Below are 20,073 nucleotides of genomic sequence, written 5' to 3' on the forward strand. Positions count from 1 at the left end.
ATTCAAAACTAGATAACATTTGTTACAAATTGGAGTCACACTAAAAAATAACTCTTTAAACTTAAAATAAGTCACTATTTCTCCAAGCTAAGTCTCCAAATCTAAAAGAGCCTACACATGCGTTGGAGAAATTCTTATTAGATGTATTTCTACGTAGTTGTATACCAAAAAAATGCCTGTGTGTTATGTGATTTGGAAGAGGTGTGTATTTAGGATTATATATCAGTAAATGTGAATATCAGAAATATACAGAAAATATGTATGCACATAAATATATATGTGTATGAATATAAAGGATTTCTGTATCCATATATGTTTTGTGTGAACTTCTGTGTGCAAAAAATGTGAAGAACCTGTGAAAAATTAAGAGGCGCCCAAGCAGGGCAGCTGAGGGGTGGAGCTAGAGAGCCAGAGAGGGTGGAGGTGGAAAGTACCAGCTGAGGAAAAGACCACCTAGAGTTTCCAGAGATCTAAATTTTGGAAAAGAGAGGAGCAGCCTAGGAGTGGCTCCAGGGCAATGGAAGCTGGCAGCATAGGAATAAGGAGGAAGGGGAAGCCTCTTCACTAACAGGAAACTAAGAGCCTAGTCCTATGCAGAAAGAGGGAGGGGACTACTGCACCAGTAGCGGCTGGTGGGAGCCCCATGTGGCAGAGGGGCTGCCACCACCAAGGGGGAGGCGGAGGGCCCGAGAGCGGAGTGCTGAAGACACCGCCGCCATCCTCCTCGCCGACCACCCCGCCCCCGCCCTCCTAAACACGCTCCTCGCCTAAGGATCCACCCCCTCCAGCTCTTGCAAACACCGGGCTCCTCGCCTGCGGATCCTTCTTGGACGCAGGCTCACCGCAAAGGAAGCTGCGAGGTGTCCGATTTGCACACGTGAAGCCCGAGATCAGGGGCGGTGGACGCTAGGCAAGGCAAGGCCATTGGTGGGCGCTGGGATGGAGAAGGGGGATGGGATGGACTCCTGCAGGAGATAAGGGGTGGAGGCGGGCGCCGGGGTGGGAAGGGGGAGTGCAATGGGCAGTAGGAAAGGGGAATAGCGTAAGGAATCAGGCAAGACATTGAAGGTGAGCACGGGGAGGCGAGGGCGCTGGGGGCCAAGAAAGAGAGTGGGGGTGGACGGGGGCGTGTGGGTAGCAGACTGGCGTGTTCAGAGCAGGAGGACAGTGCATGCGGGTCAGGGCGGTGGAGGGATAGGGGTTTTGCAGGGGATTGAGAGTGGGCGCCAGTGACGGGTGACAGAGGCTGGGGTCTCTGAACAAGGAGGTAGCCCGCCCCCTCCTGCAGAGTTCCGAACCCCAGGCAGCACCACTGCCGCTGCCGCCTTCTCCCGCAACCTCAAGGAACCTAGGAGGGAGAGCACTTTCAGGCACACAGCCAGGATTTCCAGCATTGCTGCCAGGCTCATGGGGAAATTTTAGGCGCTGGCGCAGGGTACATGGAGACGACGCTGTCGGGAGAACTTCACCTTATGGCATATTGAATGTTCCTCTCTTATCTTCTCTCCTCCTCCTGCAGACATGAAAACCCCCAACTCGCAGGAGGCCGAAGGGCAACAAACCAGGGCAGTTTCAGGACGGGCCACTGGGTCTGCAAACATGACGAAGAAAAAAGCCTCCCAAAAGAAGCAGAGAGGCAGACCTTCGTCCCAGCCCCGCAGGAACATCGTGGGCTGCAGGATTTCACACGGATGGAAGGAAGGCGATGAGCCCATCACCCAGTGGAAAGGAACCGTTCTGGATCAGGTGCCTATAAATCCTTCTCTTTATCTGGTGAAATATGATGGAATTGACTGTGTCTATGGACTGGAACTTCACAGAGATGAAAGAGTTTTGTCTCTTAAAATTCTTTCCGACAGGGTGGCATCATCTCAAGTCAGTGATGCAAACCTTGCAAATACCATAATTGGTAAAGCTGTGGAACATATGTTTGAGGGTGAGCATGGTTCTAAGGATGAATGGAGAGGAATGGTCTTGGCCCAAGCACCTATCATGAAAGCCTGGTTTTATATTACCTATGAGAAAGATCCTGTCTTGTACATGTACCAGCTTCTAGATGATTATAGAGAAGGAGACCTCCGTATCATGCCAGAGTCCAGTGAGTCTCCTCCAGCAGAGAGGGAGCCAGGAGGAGTTGTAGATGGCCTGATAGGTAAACATGTGGAATATACCAAAGAAGATGGCTCCAAACGGATCGGCATGGTCATTCACCAAGTGGAAGCCAAACCCTCTGTGTATTTCATCAAGTTTGATGATGATTTCCATATCTATGTCTATGATTTGGTGAAAAAGTCCTAACTGTTAGGGTAAACTTTGCCACATTTGTGAAAACAAATGTGTACTTTGTAGACATGCAAAATAATGTTACTTTTCAGTGTATTGAAAGCTTTAGGGTCCCTGTTAATCCGACATCTTTGCCAGCATAACTGTTGTTTTGTCCTGAAAAATACAAATTTATGTGGCCATGACACGCTGTGTGTAAGGAATTTGTCATGTTGAAACGATTGGGTGTGTTTGGTGGATGGGGCATGAAAGGAAGGAACAGCTGTAAATTCAGGCTGTGAATAAAGTTCAGCTAGTATCATAATCAGTCATCTAAAAATGGAATAGGACTTAGCTGGTCTGGTCTAGGGAGGGGGGAGGAGAAGGAACTAGAGATGGGCTGTGGGGGAAGGGAGAAGGGGAGGTGGCTGCTTAGGAGGAGGTGGGGAGGGGTCAGAAATGGAGAGGCTCCCTAGCGGGAGGGATGACCTAAGAGGGGGAGGCACCCAACTGGGAGGGGGTGAAGAATAACAGAGGGAGAGTGAGATCTTGAGGCTTAGAGGAAAACAGACAGAATAAATTGAGTAGAGAGGGACACAAAGATGTTTAGAAGAGATCTAGAGCAAAGGAGAGAAAGATGAAGTTGGCAGAGATCTGGGGAGAGGCTAAAAGGATACTCAAATGGAGGTCTATGCATGAGTGAGGGGCCAGAAGGGGAGGAACATCGAGGAAGGAGGAATTCTAAGATGAAAGACTGACAGAGGGAGTGAGAATACAGATAACAAGATATGGGGAGTGGGGTCCATGAGAGATGGGAAGACCCAAGGAAAAAGAGGACTTCTGGCAGTATCCAAATTGTCCTCCCTAGCTCTGTGCCCAAAGGAGGTGGCAAACGTCAAAGAAACCAGATGGATTGGAGCTTCCCTAGAAGGACATTTTGACAGGAATGTCTCAAGAGTTAAGCAGGAGCCAAGTTTATACCTAAAAGGTTTTTATAATATCAGGGAGTTCATGCCACACCTGCTGAGCAGAATCCCAACCCTCAGCCTAAACACACTAACATGGCACTCCATAAGCAGGGGCCTGTGGGCAGCTTCCTCGTATTTTCCAGAGGACCCAAGAGCCGTAAATCTCAGACCTGAAGGTCTTGGTTCCCTTTCCCTACACTGAATAAACGATTCTTGTGGGGAACAGGTCAGTGGGGTGCTCAGAACTTAAGAGATGTGCCACCTTGTATTTGGAAAGCATTTTATCCCGAAAAATGGGAACTTGCTAAACCCAGGTACAGCACTCCCCTCACTGTTCTTCCTCCTCCTGGACTATACCTGGCCTCCTTACAGAGGAGGGGCATCAGAGGACTGAGCTTAATGTTTCTCTCCCAGGCATGGGGAATACTTGACTGTCCATGCTTCTTTCAGCAGTTGCCTGAAACCACAGGTGGCTCCACCCAGTGCTTCACCAGATGGAGGTCTGCTGCCTCCAGAAGCCCCGTTCTGGCTATATCCCGACAAAGCCAGTGGCTACTGACCTTTCACAGGTACCTCCTGACCAGTCTTGCCCACTTCATGCACACGGGGAGCTATGATGGAAATTTGTGCAGCACTATTTCCAGGTGAGATAGATGGCATGCGCAGTTGGGTTGGGCGGAGAGTTGTGACTTTGTATAACTAAGTCCTTGGACTGTATGGTGCCACATAGGTGGTTGGTGGGGAGAGGGTGTGGTAACCCCCAATAAATTCCCTCAGAGATACAATGTCCCAACACATGGGTCTTTGTCCTTCTCTCCTTCTTTCTTTTCCCCGGTCCAGCTGTGGAAGTTTCCTTCAAAACCCTCTCTCTTGTTTTCCCACTCCACACTTCACTGAAATATGCCCCAACCTCAAAGAAACAGTCCTGGTGACTCCCCACTGCCCAGGCTTCCTTAACTCCAGGCATAGCAGGGAGAGGGGGAGGCAGGGAGTTTCCAGGAGTTGAAAGACGTTGGTAATTCCAGTTCATTCTCTCCCCCCAACACGGCCTGAAGCTGTTTGCCTCAAGAATTACACCCGCCTCACCAGAACAGGGATAAGTTTTCTTTCATACATCACATAATTCAGTCCAGCAAACACCTGCAGGCCACTCAATGGCCAATTTCAGCCCGCTGTCATATTTTGCTTGATCGTCATGTTTTTATCATTCTCCATTTTAAAATTAGCTACTTAGACATTTGGGGGTTTTCACATTTCAAAAATTCACATTTCTAGCTTACCTGAAAAAATAAAAACAAAAACAATAGACCAAGGATTAGGGCCCACATTCCAACAAGGATACAAACAGCTGGCTCTGAGGAAGGGCTCAGCCATTTTAGACTCAGAATGCTCTCTCAATGCGGCCATACCCCCAGTTGGCCTGCTTCGCTCTAATAAGATGACCAGTTGTCTCCTGGAGGCACTTGCGTTGGTAGTTTTGGGGCTTGACCCAGGGAAAACTGCCTAGCCCCCATTTGGCTTACTTTAACCCCGTTTGCTTTTTAATTTATTTGCTCTATCTTCATCTCACCAATACTTACTTCAGGTGGTCTCTCTGCCAGGCAGTCTTCTACACACAGGTCCTTATGATATGGTTATAAACATAGGAAACAAATAAATAATCTTATCTTCATGGAAGTTTCATATTAGTATGGGAGACAGACAGTAACCAGGATACAATAAGTAAAATATAAAGTATTTTCAAAATGATAAGTGTTAAGAAGGAAAAAATAAAGCAAAGAACAGCGGGACTGAAATTCCAGGGAGGAGGCTGAAGAGAGGGCCTCGCTGAGAGCCTGGTTTTTGAGTAAAGACCTGAAGGCAATGAGAGAACTGGCCCTGTGGCTGTCTGGGGAAGGAGCATTCCAGGTAGCGGGACAGCAAGTGCTGAGGTCCCAAGGCCAGAGTAGACCTGGCATGTTCAAGGAGCACTGAGGATACCAGCATGGCTGGAGCTGAGTGAGCAAGGTAGAGAATATCAGGAAGTGAGTTCAGTGGGGTAATGGGGATCTGGGAGAAACAGATAGCTTGGAGCCTCGGAGGGCCTAGAATGGAATTTGACTTTTACACTGTGTGTGATGGGGAGCCATTCGAGTATTTTCAGCAGGAGCACAACCTGATTTGTCTCATATTTTAACAGGATCACTGGAGACTCTGGAGTATACTCTGTAATGGGTTACAAAGATGGAAAACAGGAGATCAATTCGGGACTATTCCAATAATCCAGGTAACAGATATGGTGGTTTTAACCAGTCTGGCAACAGTGAGTGCAATGTGAAATTGGCCCAGTTCTTTATATATTTTGCAGTGTATCTTGCCTGCTTTGTCCTTAGACAAGATATTTGGTGGAAGAGAGGTGTCAGTGACAATGCTAAGCTTGCTAATATCCTTGAGACACACAGTTTCCCAAATGAAAAAAGAGATGAAGCATTTGGGCTCTTCTTTCCTTAGACTGAGTAAATAATTCTGATGAAGTGAGATTGAGAAACTGACCAAGAAAACTTGTATACACTCCTACTGTTGTTTCACCTCCTTGGAATGTTCCCTTATCCTTCTATTAAAAACAGGTAAGAACTAAAAGTTGCTATCATGATAACAGCAGCTGGTACCCCAAACAGAGTTCATCATGGGTTTAAATCAGTTAGTACAGAATTTAACATAATTAGCTATTTAAAAGGAGGCTGGTTTTGGACAGGTCTTAAACTTTCTTATTTGTATAGATGCATATACTAATGGAGAATTGTTTTAAGTGCATTGCTTACATCACATTCCATCCCCTTTCCCCAAGCCCAAATGATATTGTCCTTTCTGAGTTAAAATGGAGGTAGGTATGATATTAGTGATTAATTATCAGTTATGGGATCACACAATCAGTCTTGGTTTGGGCATGCATTACATTTAAAGGAATATTTTCAGATTCTCCCAACCCTTTCCCCTAGGAGACAACTACAAAGTGCCGCTCTGGAATGGCAAATGTTTCCTTTCATGTCTTAGAGATGACAGTATATCCCCTAATGACCCAGGTCCTGTATTTATCTTGAAGAAGTTAAGCCAGGTCATGGCATACCTAGAATGTTTTTTCCTTCCCTTCCAGAATGAAATTGTGCCACAGTTCATCATAATGTTTTGGTTGAGGTTCCAAAGGACCAATAATTAAAGCCCTTTTTTCTACGTGCAAGTTTGTAACCATTTGAGAGACAGGCAAAATAATGACACAAATGGAGGTCAAGACATCTCCTTTATAATTGATAAAAGATGGCTTGGCCCATTTATGATAAAAACCCTGCAGAAAGTAGGCATAGAGGGATCTTTCCTCAACATAATAAAGGCCATATATGACAAACCCACAGCCAACATTGTCCTCAATGGTGAAAAACTGAAACCATTTCCACTAAGATCAGGAACAAGACAAGGTTGCCCACTCTCACCACTCTTATTCAACCTAGTTTTGGAAGTTTTAGCCACAGCAATCAGAGAAGAAAAGGAAATAAAAGGAATCCAAATCGGAAAAGAAGAAGTAAAGCTGTCATTGTTTGCAGATGACATGATACTATACATAGAGAATCCTAAAGATGCTACCAGAAAACTACTAAAGCTAATCAATGAATTTGGTAAAGTAGCAGGTTACAAAATTAATGTACAGAAATCTCTGGCATTCCTGTACACTAATGATGAAAAATCTGAAAATGAAATCAAGAAAACACTCCCATTTACCATTGCAACAAAAAGAATAAAATATCTAGGAATAAACCTACCTAAGGAGACAAAAGACCTGTATGCAGAAAATTATAAGACACTGATGAAAGAAATTAAAGATTATAGAAACAGATGGAGAGATATACCATGCTCCTGGATTGGAAGAATCAATATTGTGAAAATGAGTCTACTACCCAAAGCAATCTACAGATTCAATGCAATCCCTATCAAACTACCACTGGCATTTTTCACAGAACTAGAACAAAAGATTTCAAAATTTGTTTGGAAAAACAAAAGACCCCGAATAGCCAAAGCAATCTTGAGAACGAAAAAAGGAGCTGGAGGAATCAGGCTCCCTGACTTCAGACTATACTACAAAGCTACAGTAATTAAGACAGTGTGGTACTGGCATAAAAACAGAAAGATAGATCAGTGGATCAGGATAGAAAGCCCAGAGATAAACTCACGCACATATGGCCAACTTATCTTTGATAAAGGAGGCAGGAATGTACAGTGGAGAAAGGACAGCCTCTTCAATAAGTGGTGCTGGGAAAACTGGACAGGGACATGTAAAAGTATGAGATTAGATCATTCCCTAACACCATACACAAAAATAAGCTCAAAATGGATTAAAGACTTAAATGTAAGGCCAGAAACTATCAAACTATTAGAGGAAAACATAGGTAGAACACTCTATGACATAAATCACAGCAAGATCCTTTTGGACCCACCTCCTAGAGAAATGGAAATAAAAACAAAGATAAACACATGGGACCTAATGAAACTTCAAAGCTTTTGCACAGCAAATGAAACCATAAACAAGACCAAAAGAGAACCCTCAGAATGGGAGAAAATATTTGCAAATGAAGCAACTGACAAAGGATTAATCTCCAAAATTTATAAACAGCTCATGCAGCTCAATAGCAAAAAAACAAACAGCCCAATCCAAAAATGGGCAGAAGACTTAAATAGGCATTTCTCCAAAGAAGATATACAGACTGCCAACAAACACATGAAAGAATGCTCAACATCATTAATCATTAGAGAAATGCAAATCAAAACTACAATGAGATATCATCTCACACCAGTCAGAATGGCCATCATCAAGAAATCTAGAAACAATAAATGCTGGAGAGGGTGTGGAGAAAAGGGAACACTCTTGCACTGCTGGTGGGAATGTGAATTGGTACAGCCACTATGGAGAACAGTATGGAGGTTCCTTAAAAAACTAAAAATAGAACTACCATATGATCCAGCAATCCCACTACTAGGCATATACCCTGAGAAAACCATAATTCAAAAAGAGACATGTACCAAAATGTTCATTGCAGCTCTATTCACAATAGCCCGGAGCTGGAAACAACCTAAGTGTCCATCATCGGATGAATGGATAAAGAAGATGTGGCACATATATACAATGGAATATTACTCAGCCATAAAAAGAAACGAAACTGAGCTATTTGTAATGAGGTGGATAGACCTAGAGTCTGTGATACAGAGTGAAGTAAGTCAGAAAGAGAAAGACAAATACCGTATGCTAACACATATATATGGAATATAAGAAAAAAAAATGTCATGAAGAACCTAGGGGTAAAACGGGAATAAAGACACAGACCTACTTGAGAATGGACTTGAGGATATGGGGAGGGGGAAGGGTAAGCTGTGACAAAGCGAAAGAGAGGCATGGACATATATACACTACCAAACGTAGGGTAGATAGATAGTGGGAAGCAGCCGCAGAGCACAGGGAGATCAGCTCGGTGCTTTGTGACTGCCTGGAGGGGAGGGATGGGTAGGGTGGGAGGGAGGGAGATGCATGAGGGAGGGGATGTGGGAACAGATGTATATGTATGACTGATTCACTTTGTTATAAAGCAGAAACTAATAAAAAAATGGAAAAAAAAAAAAAGATGGCTTGGAGGACATACTTAGCTCTCAGGACACAAGTACTTCCTCATACTTTACCTCGTCACAGGCAAAGCTGGATATAACTATAGGTGCCACTGGCCCACAAAGTTTTCTTTATGTTTCAAATAAATTAGATTGTGCCTAAAAGAGATAAATACAAAAAATAACTCAAAAGTTTTCTGACATGTCCAACCTCTTAATCTCACCAATTAAAGAAGTCACTGGGAGATATGAAGCCAGGGGAATGAGGGTCTTAGTTGACAACCACTATACATAGTACTTGGTAGAAGAAACAAAATGAAATCTCTTTTTAAAAAATATTTTTTATTTTATTTTCAAAAAATATTTCATTTTATTGAAGCATATAATTGGCATATAACATTATTTAGTTTCAAGTGTGCAATATAATGATTTGATTTTGTATATATTACAAAATGATTACAGTAGTCTAGTTAATATCCATCACCATTCATAGTTACTATTTTTTTCTTGTGATGAGAATTTTTAAGCTCTACTCTCTTAGCAGCTTTCAATATGCAACACAGTATTATTAATTATAGTCACCTTGCTGTACATCATATCTATATGACATTTATTTTATAGCTGGAAGTTTGTACCTTTTGACCCCTTTCACCCATTTCACCCACTGTTTCTTATGTTGTGCAGTTAATATGTTGTACAACATACCTGGGCACAATTTGCAATGGGTTATAGTTTAAATGATTAATATTTTCAGTGTGGCTTTAATGTCATTTTTTCCGACATCTTTATTGGAATATAATTGCTTTACAATGGTGTGTTAGTTTCTGCTGTATCACAAAGTGAATCAGCTATACGTATACTTATATCCCCATATCCCCTCAAATCAATTTGAGAGGATTCTGAAATAAGCCGTGAACTGCCTAGTTCACTCATTAAAGAAAAAACAGTAGATATTGAAGGAGGGCCCTCACGAAGTGTGGGCATGACTCCTCTGACTCCCCTATAATCTTCTTGTATCCATCATGAAGGAAGAGAAATACACCACTAGTTGACCAAAAGAGTGGCTAATAAACTCACTGGCTTAAAAAAAAAAGAGTAAAATGTAGGTAAAGGAAAACTCTTTTGCTAAATCACTTTAAAATGTTGGATAAAATATGACAGATCGGGCTTCCCTGGTGGTGCAGTGTTTAAGAATCCGCCTGCCAATGCACAGGACACGGGTTCGAGCCCTGATCCGGGAAGGTCTCACATGCCGCGGAGCAACTAATCCCGTGCGCCACAACTACTGAGCCTGTGCTCTAGAGCCCTCGAGCCACAACTACTGAAGCCCGTGTGCCTAGAGCCCATGCTCTGCAACAAGAGAAGCCACCGCAATGAGAAGCCTGAGCACTGCAACGAAGAGTAGCCCCTGCTCACTGCAACTAGAGAACACCGGTGCGCAGCAACGAAGACCCAACACAGTCAAAAATAAATAAATAAAATAAATAAATTTATTTTAAAAAATATGACAGGTCTCCTTTTAAATATATAGCTGAACTTTAAAGGTTGTGAGAAAAATCCCCAGGGACCAATGATGAAGAAATAACTGTAAACAAAAGCAGTAAGCACATGAACTGATGCTTTGGCAGCTGGGGAGAGAAATGTGTTATCTCTGTAACTAAAGGATTTAGAATAGAAGATAAGGCCTTAAGTTGATTAAATTGGGTGTTGGGAATGAAGTTTTCCTTGCTTTTCTTTCAAATCTCCACATAATACCTGGAGTGATCTTTTTAAAATATAAATGAGGTTATATCACCTTCTTGCTTAAAACTCTCCAAAGGCTTCCTATTGCAGTTGATATACAACCCGATCTTCTTGCTTTACCCTGCAAGCCCTAGATCATGCATTCTCAACCAGGAAGACATTGCCCCCAAAGGGGAGAAAATTGATCCTTGGTATGGGAGGTGAAAAAAATCTTAGCTATCAGAATGGTTAGTGGTCTTCCAAAGCTCAAAATCTTATTCCTTAGAATTTAATTACTCTCACTGGGTTTTCTTAGACATAGCATGAGCAACATTGACATTGAGTACATAGAAATATACAAAATATATGCAAGATCAGTGTTACAAAATCCTAGCAAAAATAATGGCTGTGATTGGAGGACTTTCAATTCATTGCTCATTCCTGAAGTCATATCTTGAGAAGTGACCTATGTGTGCCTATTGGCTGCCATTGAAGGCCTTTATATTTTGTCCTCTATGTCCTTGTATATGACTTGGGCTTTGAGAATTAAATAAAAATAGTATTTATTTAATTCTACAAAAGTTATTTAGCACATCATTTATTATGTCAAATGATGGAAAGAAAAAAAATGATGAAAAGAAAAAATGTCAGTGATATATAAATGAATATTTAGCAGCTAGTTAAAACTTATTTTCTCATATCAAGCAAAAGTTAAAAGTTGAATTCACTGAAAATAACTTTTAAGAAATTAAAATTTTCAATTGTTTTGCTTTGGCTAGAAAAATAGGTTTTGAATTATTTAAAAATTTTTGATTACACTGATATGTATATAAATTGCTAATTTGCAATTTGTAGATTTTATACATTATAATTTATATAAGTAAATAAATTCTATTAAAAGTCACTCAACAAATACAATTAAGTTACATGTTAATAGTTTGTGAATTTTAAATTTAACTTCTATCTTCAAATTTCATTTATTCTTAACCCTACATAAGGCTTGCTATTTTTTATGTATGTGTGTATTTTTATGTATAAAGCACAGATGCACATACATTTATTAAACAGACTCTTTGCCTTTTCAGATACCTTCCATTTCAAGTATTAGAAAACCCAGACTCAAACTGCTGTACCTATAAAGAAGTTTCTTATCTCATAACTTGGAGTCAGAACTAGGACTCCAGGAATGGTATGATCAGCAGCTAAATGAAATGATCAAAGGGCTCAGAATATTCTCATTTCCTCTGCCATATTCAATGTGTTGGTTTTGCCCTCAGGCTGGTTACACAGATTCCAAGGGTCATATACAGAAATAGCATCACCCTAAAGAAGAAAAGGAAACATCATTTTCTGTTTCCCTTAAGAACAAGTTTCTTTCAGAAATACCCCAACATATATCATCATGCTTAATTGGCCAAGATTAGATCATATGCCAAATGCTAAGCCAGTCACTTGCAGGGGGAATAACATTATCACAATTAGCTTAGAGTAATCTTTTAGAGTGGGATGAATATTGAGAAGTCAGTGGCCATGACCACCTACAGGTACAGAATGTGTCACTAGGACAACAGTCTCCCTCTCTTGCTTAGCTTGGCTGTGATCTCTTCTCTGTGCTGCTTTGTCCTCTGTCTCCAGATGATGATAAGGTGAATAGAGCAGCTTGATCTTCTTATCCTTTCAGCTTAACTCATGTCCAGTGGACAAGATCACTTACTTCATACCCAGGAGTTTGTGCAAAATATCATTGTGCCTCATTGGCTCTGACTAGGTGGGGTGCCTAGTCTTAAAACAATCACTCTGACAGTATTTCAGTTCTCTGAAAGGGCAGACTTAGGTTGTTCCCAAGAGGAAAATGGGCACACTATTATCAGAAGAGGTGTGATTGAATGCTAGGCTGCAATACCAAGTGATGCTCCAATTCAATACATTTTGCTGCCCATCAACCATATGAACCATTCTTGCCATTTATACATGTTCAAAAATGTCTCCATTGTGTTCTTTCATCAATTACCAATGAAATGTGAATTGCCACTATCTATTTGGAAAATATCTTTGCAAGAATAACTGCTTTTAAAAATGTTAAGGCCATAGACTATTTACAATTTTTGAAATTTGAATAAATTGGAAAGAAAATGTGTGGCCTTTTGTTGTCTTCTTTTTTTCAACATATTTGTGAGATTCATTCAAGTTTTTGCATGTAGCTGTAGTTTGCTGATTCTCAATCCTGTATGATATTCCACTGTATGAATGAATATACTACAACATATGCAGTTCACTGTTGATGGAAATTTCAGTAATTTCCAGTTTGGAGCTATTACAAATAGTTGAACACATATTTTTTTAATAAATATAGAGTTTTGGATTTTAGTGATAGGAGACTAAGCAGTTCAAAAATCTTTCTCATTAATTAAACAATCAAAGCTGGATGAAGTAGTAAAACAATAAACTCAAAGGTATCTGAAAACTAAGAAAATAGGAAATAATTACCAAGCCAAGATATAGGGGAGAACAGGTCCAAGAGACAGTGAATTTGGTGGATGTTTTTCCCTTGAGGAAATTTAACCACTTTAGAGGGAACTGCTGAAAGGCTTAGAACAGGAGAGGTTATGACTTCTTGTTGAAGCTAAGGATACAGAAATTGGAGTCCAGAGCCCCAGTAAAACTCCATCACTTTTGCTTGAAACTCCAAGGGTAAAATCCTAGGAATAAAAGTTAGCCAGAACTAAATAAACTCTGCCACGAACTAAAGCATACCTGTAATTTGTTATCCATAAAAAATTGTATGAACTTTTATTTGCCTCAGCTCTAAATATGAAATTCTTTTTTCACACTCGATATAACATTTTTATACTTTGATCATTGAATCTAAATTTTTTATTGATCTTCTCTCCCTTATAGTAAGTATTTTACTGTTTTAATCTTAGCTGATCTGTTAACATTTAACCCATCTTCTGATTCAGATACTATACGTAACTATTAAACATTCAGGTTGTTCACTGGGTTTTGGTTTGTTCAGTTGCTTTTTCTTCTGTATTATTTTGCTGCATTTTGCATTTTAATAGATTTGTTGATATTAGAATAAATTCAGTGTAAAATTTTCCTCAAATTTTTAAAGTCATTCTAGCCTTCCTTAAAGAATACTTCTGCAACGAATTATAAAACTATCAGTTTACCTAATTGTTTCTTATAAACTTATTTCTTTCCTGAAGTTATCTTTTCTGATAAATAGATCAAATTATCAGTTATTGTGGAAACATAATCCCAATGTTCAATAATGGCAGAAAAGTTAAATTGTGGTCCCTGTAAAACTGAGTTTTATGGACCAAAGGCCATATATGCAGTAGGTAGTCAATAAATATTTGATGAACGAATAAGAGAAATAATACTTTTCAAAATATTTAATATTCTTACAAGATGCATACTTTATATGGAAAAAATCAGGGCATTAACTTGCCTATGCAAAATGATCCCAGTTTTGTAAGAGCCTAGAAAAATGGTAAGACAAATAACGAGTATTAATATATTTCTGGGAGCCCTAGAGAATGGGAGCTAGAATTGCAGTTGATTGTTTTCTTCCTATCAATTTTCTGAAATTTACACAGTGTTAACATTGTGGAAGGAATTCATTTGCAATAGAGTAAAAGTAAAAGAAAAAGAAAAGGGGGGAAATCCTTAAGAAGTAAAGTCCAGTAATGGTCAGTAAGGAAGATTACACAGAGATTGGGTCAAGACGGCAGACTAGGCACATTTCTCCCTTCCTACCACAAATTCCTGTAAATGACAGGAAAGGCATTTTTATGTATAAATAATAAATAAATAAGGACACTGGGGAAAAGAAAAAAAACAAATTCCTGGGAGGTGGAAAGCAGATGGAGCAGGGGCACTGACAGGGTGGAGGTGGAGGTGAGCACAGGAGCCAAAGGGCCCTTAAAGGGAGGGGGGGAGAGAGGAGGGGGCAATAGGGTGGAGGATTGTAGGCCCAGCTGCTCCAGATTTGGTAAAGGGGCGGGATCGGGAGACCAGTAGCACCACCCATGCTCAAAGCAGTGGTGGGCTTGAGAGTTGCGGTGGGGCAGGCAGTGTTTGGCAGGAAGGGGAGGCCTTTCTCCTGGCAGGAAGCTGCGCTACGGAAAGAGGGAGGAGACTACTGCACCAGTAGCGGCTGGTGGGAGCCCCATGTGGCAGAGGGGCTGCCACCACCAAGGGGGAGGCGGAGGGCCCGAGAGCGGAGTGCTGAAGACACCGCCGCCATCCTCCTCGCCGACCACCCCGCCCCCGCCCTCCTAAACACGCTCCTCGCCTAAGGATCCACCCCCTCCAGCTCTTGCAAACACCGGGCTCCTCGCCTGCGGATCCTTCTTGGACGCAGGCTCACCGCAAAGGAAGCTGCGAGGTGTCCGATTTGCACACGTGAAGCCCGAGATCAGGGGCGGTGGACGCCAGGCAAGGCAAGGCCATTGGTGGGCGCTGGGATGGAGAAGGGGGATGGGATGGACTCCTGCAGGAGATAAGGGGTGGAGGCGGGCGCCGGGGTGGGAAGGAGGAGTGCAATGGGCAGTAGGAAAGGGGAATAGCGTAAGGAATCAGGCAAGACATTGAAGGTGAGCACGGGGAGGCGAGGGCGCTGGGGGCCAAGAAAGAGAGTGGGGGTGGACGGGGGCGTGTGGGTAGCAGACTGGCGTGTTCAGAGCAGGACAGTGCATGCGGGTCAGGGCGGTGGAGGGATAGGGGTTTTGCAGGGGATTGAGAGTGGGCGCCAGTGACGGGTGACAGAGGCTGGGGTCTCTGAACAAGGAGGTAGCCCGCCCCCTCCTGCAGAGTTCCGAACCCCAGGCAGCACCACTGCCGCTGCCGCCTTCTCCCGCAACCTCAAGGAACCTAGGAGGGAGAGCACTTTCAGGCACACAGCCAGGATTTCCAGCATTGCTGCCAGGCTCATGGGGAAATTTTAGGCGCTGGCGCAGGGTACATGGAGACGACGCTGTCGGGAGAACTTCACCTTATGGCATATTGAATGTTCCTCTCTTATCTTCTCTCCTCCTCCTGCAGACATGAAAACCCCCAACTCGCAGGAGGCCGAAGGGCAACAAACCAGGGCAGTTTCAGGACGGGCCACTGGGTCTGCAAACATGACGAAGAAAAAAGCCTCCCAAAAGAAGCAGAGAGGCAGACCTTCGTCCCAGCCCCGCAGGAACATCGTGGGCTGCAGGATTTCACACGGATGGAAGGAAGGCGATGAGCCCATCACCCAGTGGAAAGGAACCGTTCTGGATCAGGTGCCTATAAATCCTTCTCTTTATCTGGTGAAATATGATGGAATTGACTGTGTCTATGGACTGGAACTTCACAGAGATGAAAGAGTTTTGTCTCTTAAAATTCTTTCCGACAGGGTGGCATCATCTCAAGTCAGTGATGCAAACCTTGCAAATACCATAATTGGTAAAGCTGTGGAACATATGTTTGAGGGTGAGCATGGTTCTAAGGATGAATGGAGAGGAATGGTCTTGGCCCAAGCACCTATCATGAAAGCCTGGTTTTATATTACCTATGAGAAAGATCCTGTCTTGTACATGTACCAGCTTCTAGATGATTATAGAGAAGGAGACCTCCGTATCATGCCAGAGTCCAGTGAGTCTCCTCCAGCAGAGAGGGAGCCAGGAGGAGTTGTAGATGGCCTGATAGGTAAACATGTGGAATATACCAAAGAAGATGGCTCCAAACGGATCGGCATGGTCATTCACCAAGTGGAAGCCAAACCCTCTGTGTATTTCATCAAGTTTGATGATGATTTCCATATCTATGTCTATGATTTGGTGAAAAAGTCCTAACTGTTAGGGTAAACTTTGCCACATTTGTGAAAACAAATGTGTACTTTGTAGACATGCAAAATAATGTTACTTTTCAGTGTATTGAAAGCTTTAGGGTCCCTGTTAATCCGACATCTTTGCCAGCATAACTGTTGTTTTGTCCTGAAAAATACAAATTTATGTGGCCATGACACGCTGTGTGTAAGGAATTTGTCATGTTGAAACGATTGGGTGTGTTTGGTGGATGGGGCATGAAAGGAAGGAACAGCTGTAAATTCAGGCTGTGAATAAAGTTCAGCTAGTATCATAATCAGTCATCTAAAAATGGAATAGGACTTAGCTGGTCTGGTCTAGGGAGGGGGGAGGAGAAGGAACTAGAGATGGGCTGTGGGGGAAGGGAGAAGGGGAGGTGGCTGCTTAGGAGGAGGTGGGGAGGGGTCAGAAATGGAGAGGCTCCCTAGCGGGAGGGATGACCTAAGAGGGGGAGGCACCCAACTGGGAGGGGGTGAAGAATAACAGAGGGAGAGTGAGATCTTGAGGCTTAGAGGAAAACAGACAGAATAAATTGAGTAGAGAGGGACACAAAGATGTTTAGAAGAGATCTAGAGCAAAGGAGAGAAAGATGAAGTTGGCAGAGATCTGGGGAGAGGCTAAAAGGATACTCAAATGGAGGTCTATGCATGAGTGAGGGGCCAGAAGGGGAGGAACATCGAGGAAGGAGGAATTCTAAGATGAAAGACTGACAGAGGGAGTGAGAATACAGATAACAAGATATGGGGAGTGGGGTCCATGAGAGATGGGAAGACCCAAGGAAAAAGAGGACTTCTGGCAGTATCCAAATTGTCCTCCCTAGCTCTGTGCCCAAAGGAGGTGGCAAACGTCAAAGAAACCAGATGGATTGGAGCTTCCCTAGAAGGACATTTTGACAGGAATGTCTCAAGAGTTAAGCAGGAGCCAAGTTTATACCTAAAAGGTTTTTATAATATCAGGGAGTTCATGCCACACCTGCTGAGCAGAATCCCAACCCTCAGCCTAAACACACTAACATGGCACTCCATAAGCAGGGGCCTGTGGGCAGCTTCCTCGTATTTTCCAGAGGACCCAAGAGCCGTAAATCTCAGACCTGAAGGTCTTGGTTCCCTTTCCCTACACTGAATAAACGATTCTTGTGGGGAACAGGTCAGTGGGGTGCTCAGAACTTAAGAGATGTGCCACCTTGTATTTGGAAAGCATTTTATCCAGAAAAATGGGAACTTGCTAAACCCAGGTACAGCACTCCCCTCACTGTTCTTCCTCCTCCTGGACTATACCTGGCCTCCTTACAGAGGAGGGGCATCAGAGGACTGAGCTTAATGTTTCTCTCCCAGGCATGGGGAATACTTGACTGTCCATGCTTCTTTCAGCAGTTGCCTGAAACCACAGGTGGCTCCACCCAGTGCTTCACCAGATGGAGGTCTGCTGCCTCCAGAAGCCCCGTTCTGGCTATATCCCGACAAAGCCAGTGGCTACTGACCTTTCACAGGTACCTCCTGACCAGTCTTGCCCACTTCATGCACACGGGGAGCTATGATGGAAATTTGTGCAGCACTATTTCCAGGTGAGATAGATGGCATGCGCAGTTGGGTTGGGCGGAGAGTTGTGACTTTGTATAACTAAGTCCTTGGACTGTATGGTGCCACATAGGTGGTTGGTGGGGAGAGGGTGTGGTAACCCCCAATAAATTCCCTCAGAGATACAATGTCCCAACACATGGGTCTTTGTCCTTCTCTCCTTCTTTCTTTTCCCCGGTCCAGCTGTGGAAGTTTCCTTCAAAACCCTCTCTCTTGTTTTCCCACTCCACACTTCACTGAAATATGCCCCAACCTCAAAGAAACAGTCCTGGTGACTCCCCACTGCCCAGGCTTCCTTAACTCCAGGCATAGCAGGGAGAGGGGGAGGCAGGGAGTTTCCAGGAGTTGAAAGACGTTGGTAATTCCAGTTCATTCTCTCCCCCCAACACGGCCTGAAGCTGTTTGCCTCAAGAATTACACCCGCCTCACCAGAACAGGGATAAGTTTTCTTTCATACATCACATAATTCAGTCCAGCAAACACCTGCAGGCCACTCAATGGCCAATTTCAGCCCGCTGTCATATTTTGCTTGATCGTCATGTTTTTATCATTCTCCATTTTAAAATTAGCTACTTAGACATTTGGGGGTTTTCACATTTCAAAAATTCACATTTCTAGCTTACCTGAAAAAATAAAAACAAAAACAATAGACCAAGGATTAGGGCCCACATTCCAACAAGGATACAAACAGCTGGCTCTGAGGAAGGGCTCAGCCATTTTAGACTCAGAATGCTCTCTCAATGCGGCCATACCCCCAGTTGGCCTGCTTCGCTCTAATAAGATGACCAGTTGTCTCCTGGAGGCACTTGCGTTGGTAGTTTTGGGGCTTGACCCAGGGAAAACTGCCTAGCCCCCATTTGGCTTACTTTAACCCCGTTTGCTTTTTAATTTATTTGCTCTATCTTCATCTCACCAATACTTACTTCAGGTGGTCTCTCTGCCAGGCAGTCTTCTACACACAGGTCCTTATGATATGGTTATAAACATAGGAAACAAATAAATAATCTTATCTTCATGGAAGTTTCATATTAGTATGGGAGACAGACAGTAACCAGGATACAATAAGTAAAATATAAAGTATTTTCAAAATGATAAGTGTTAAGAAGGAAAAAATAAAGCAAAGAACAGCGGGACTGAAATTCCAGGGAGGAGGCTGAAGAGAGGGCCTCGCTGAGAGCCTGGTTTTTGAGTAAAGACCTGAAGGCAATGAGAGAACTGGCCCTGTGGCTGTCTGGGGAAGGAGCATTCCAGGTAGCGGGACAGCAAGTGCTGAGTTTCCAAGGTAAGAGTAGGCCTGTCATGTTCAAGGAGCACTGAGGATACCAGCATGGCTGGAGCTGAGTGAGCCAGGTAGAGAAAATCATGAAGTGAGTTCAGATAGGTCATGTGGATCTGTCATAAGCAGATTGCTTGGAGCTGAGTGAGCAAGGTACAGAATTTCAGGAAGTGTGTTCAGAGAGGTGATGGGGATCTGGAAGAAGCAGATAGCTTGGAGCCTCGGAGGACCTAGAGTGGAATTTGTCTTTTACACTGCGTGTGATGGGGAGCCATTCGAGTATTTTCAGCAGGAGCACAACATGATTTGTCTCATATTTTAACAGGATCACTGGAGACTCTGGATTATAATCTGTAATGGGGTACAAGGAGTGAGAAAGGAACATCAAATATTTCAGTGAAACAGAGGAGAGACCTAGAAAGAGATTTGAATATAAGAAACTGAAATCATAATAGAGGTGACATTTCAGATGAATGAGAAAAGACATTTTATTCAATAAACCATGCAGTATTAATCTATTTTCCAGATGCTAGGAAATACACTCCAATCCCTTCATCATACCTTGCATACAAAATGAATTCCAAATGATTAATAAGTTAATATTCAATTTAGGAAGTAGCATTTATAAAATTTTAAAATAAAATGGATAAGAGTGTTTATATGTTTTCCCATGGAATTGGTGAAAATTTATTTTAAAACTAAAAAATTTACAGATTTTGTTGGAAATTTTGATAAATGTTATTATATTAAAATATGAATCCCCTAATTTAAAAAAATCATGCTATACAAAGTGGGACAAAATA

At 42.7% G+C, this 20,073-nt stretch overlaps 2 protein-coding genes across 3 annotated transcripts; both read left to right on the forward strand.

Annotated features, from left to right (window-relative positions):
* Positions 1-1,521: 1,521 nt before the first annotated feature.
* On the forward strand, positions 1,522-2,457 carry LOC132482153 (spindlin-2). The gene has a single exon (XM_060087243.1). It carries the CDS (start codon positions 1,522-1,524, stop codon positions 2,296-2,298), a length of 777 nt encoding a protein of 258 aa, XP_059943226.1. The 3' UTR covers positions 2,299-2,457.
* A 12,259-nt stretch (positions 2,458-14,716) lies between these two features.
* Positions 14,717-16,564, forward strand: LOC132482103 (spindlin-2). 2 transcript variants are annotated; one of them, XM_060087165.1, is made up of 2 exons: positions 14,717-15,037; positions 15,627-16,564. In XM_060087165.1, exon 2 carries the CDS (start codon positions 15,629-15,631, stop codon positions 16,403-16,405), a length of 777 nt encoding a protein of 258 aa, XP_059943148.1. In that variant the 5' UTR covers positions 14,717-15,037; positions 15,627-15,628; the 3' UTR covers positions 16,406-16,564. The 2 variants fall into 2 exon arrangements, with proteins under 2 accessions (XP_059943148.1, XP_059943147.1); XM_060087164.1 differs by having other exon boundaries at positions 14,717-15,025.
* Positions 16,565-20,073: the final 3,509 nt, after the last annotated feature.

The sequence above is a fragment of the Mesoplodon densirostris genome, chromosome X (genome assembly GCF_025265405.1).
Source record: "Mesoplodon densirostris isolate mMesDen1 chromosome X, mMesDen1 primary haplotype, whole genome shotgun sequence".
In the NCBI taxonomy this organism is placed as follows: Eukaryota; Metazoa; Chordata; class Mammalia; order Artiodactyla; family Ziphiidae; genus Mesoplodon; species Mesoplodon densirostris.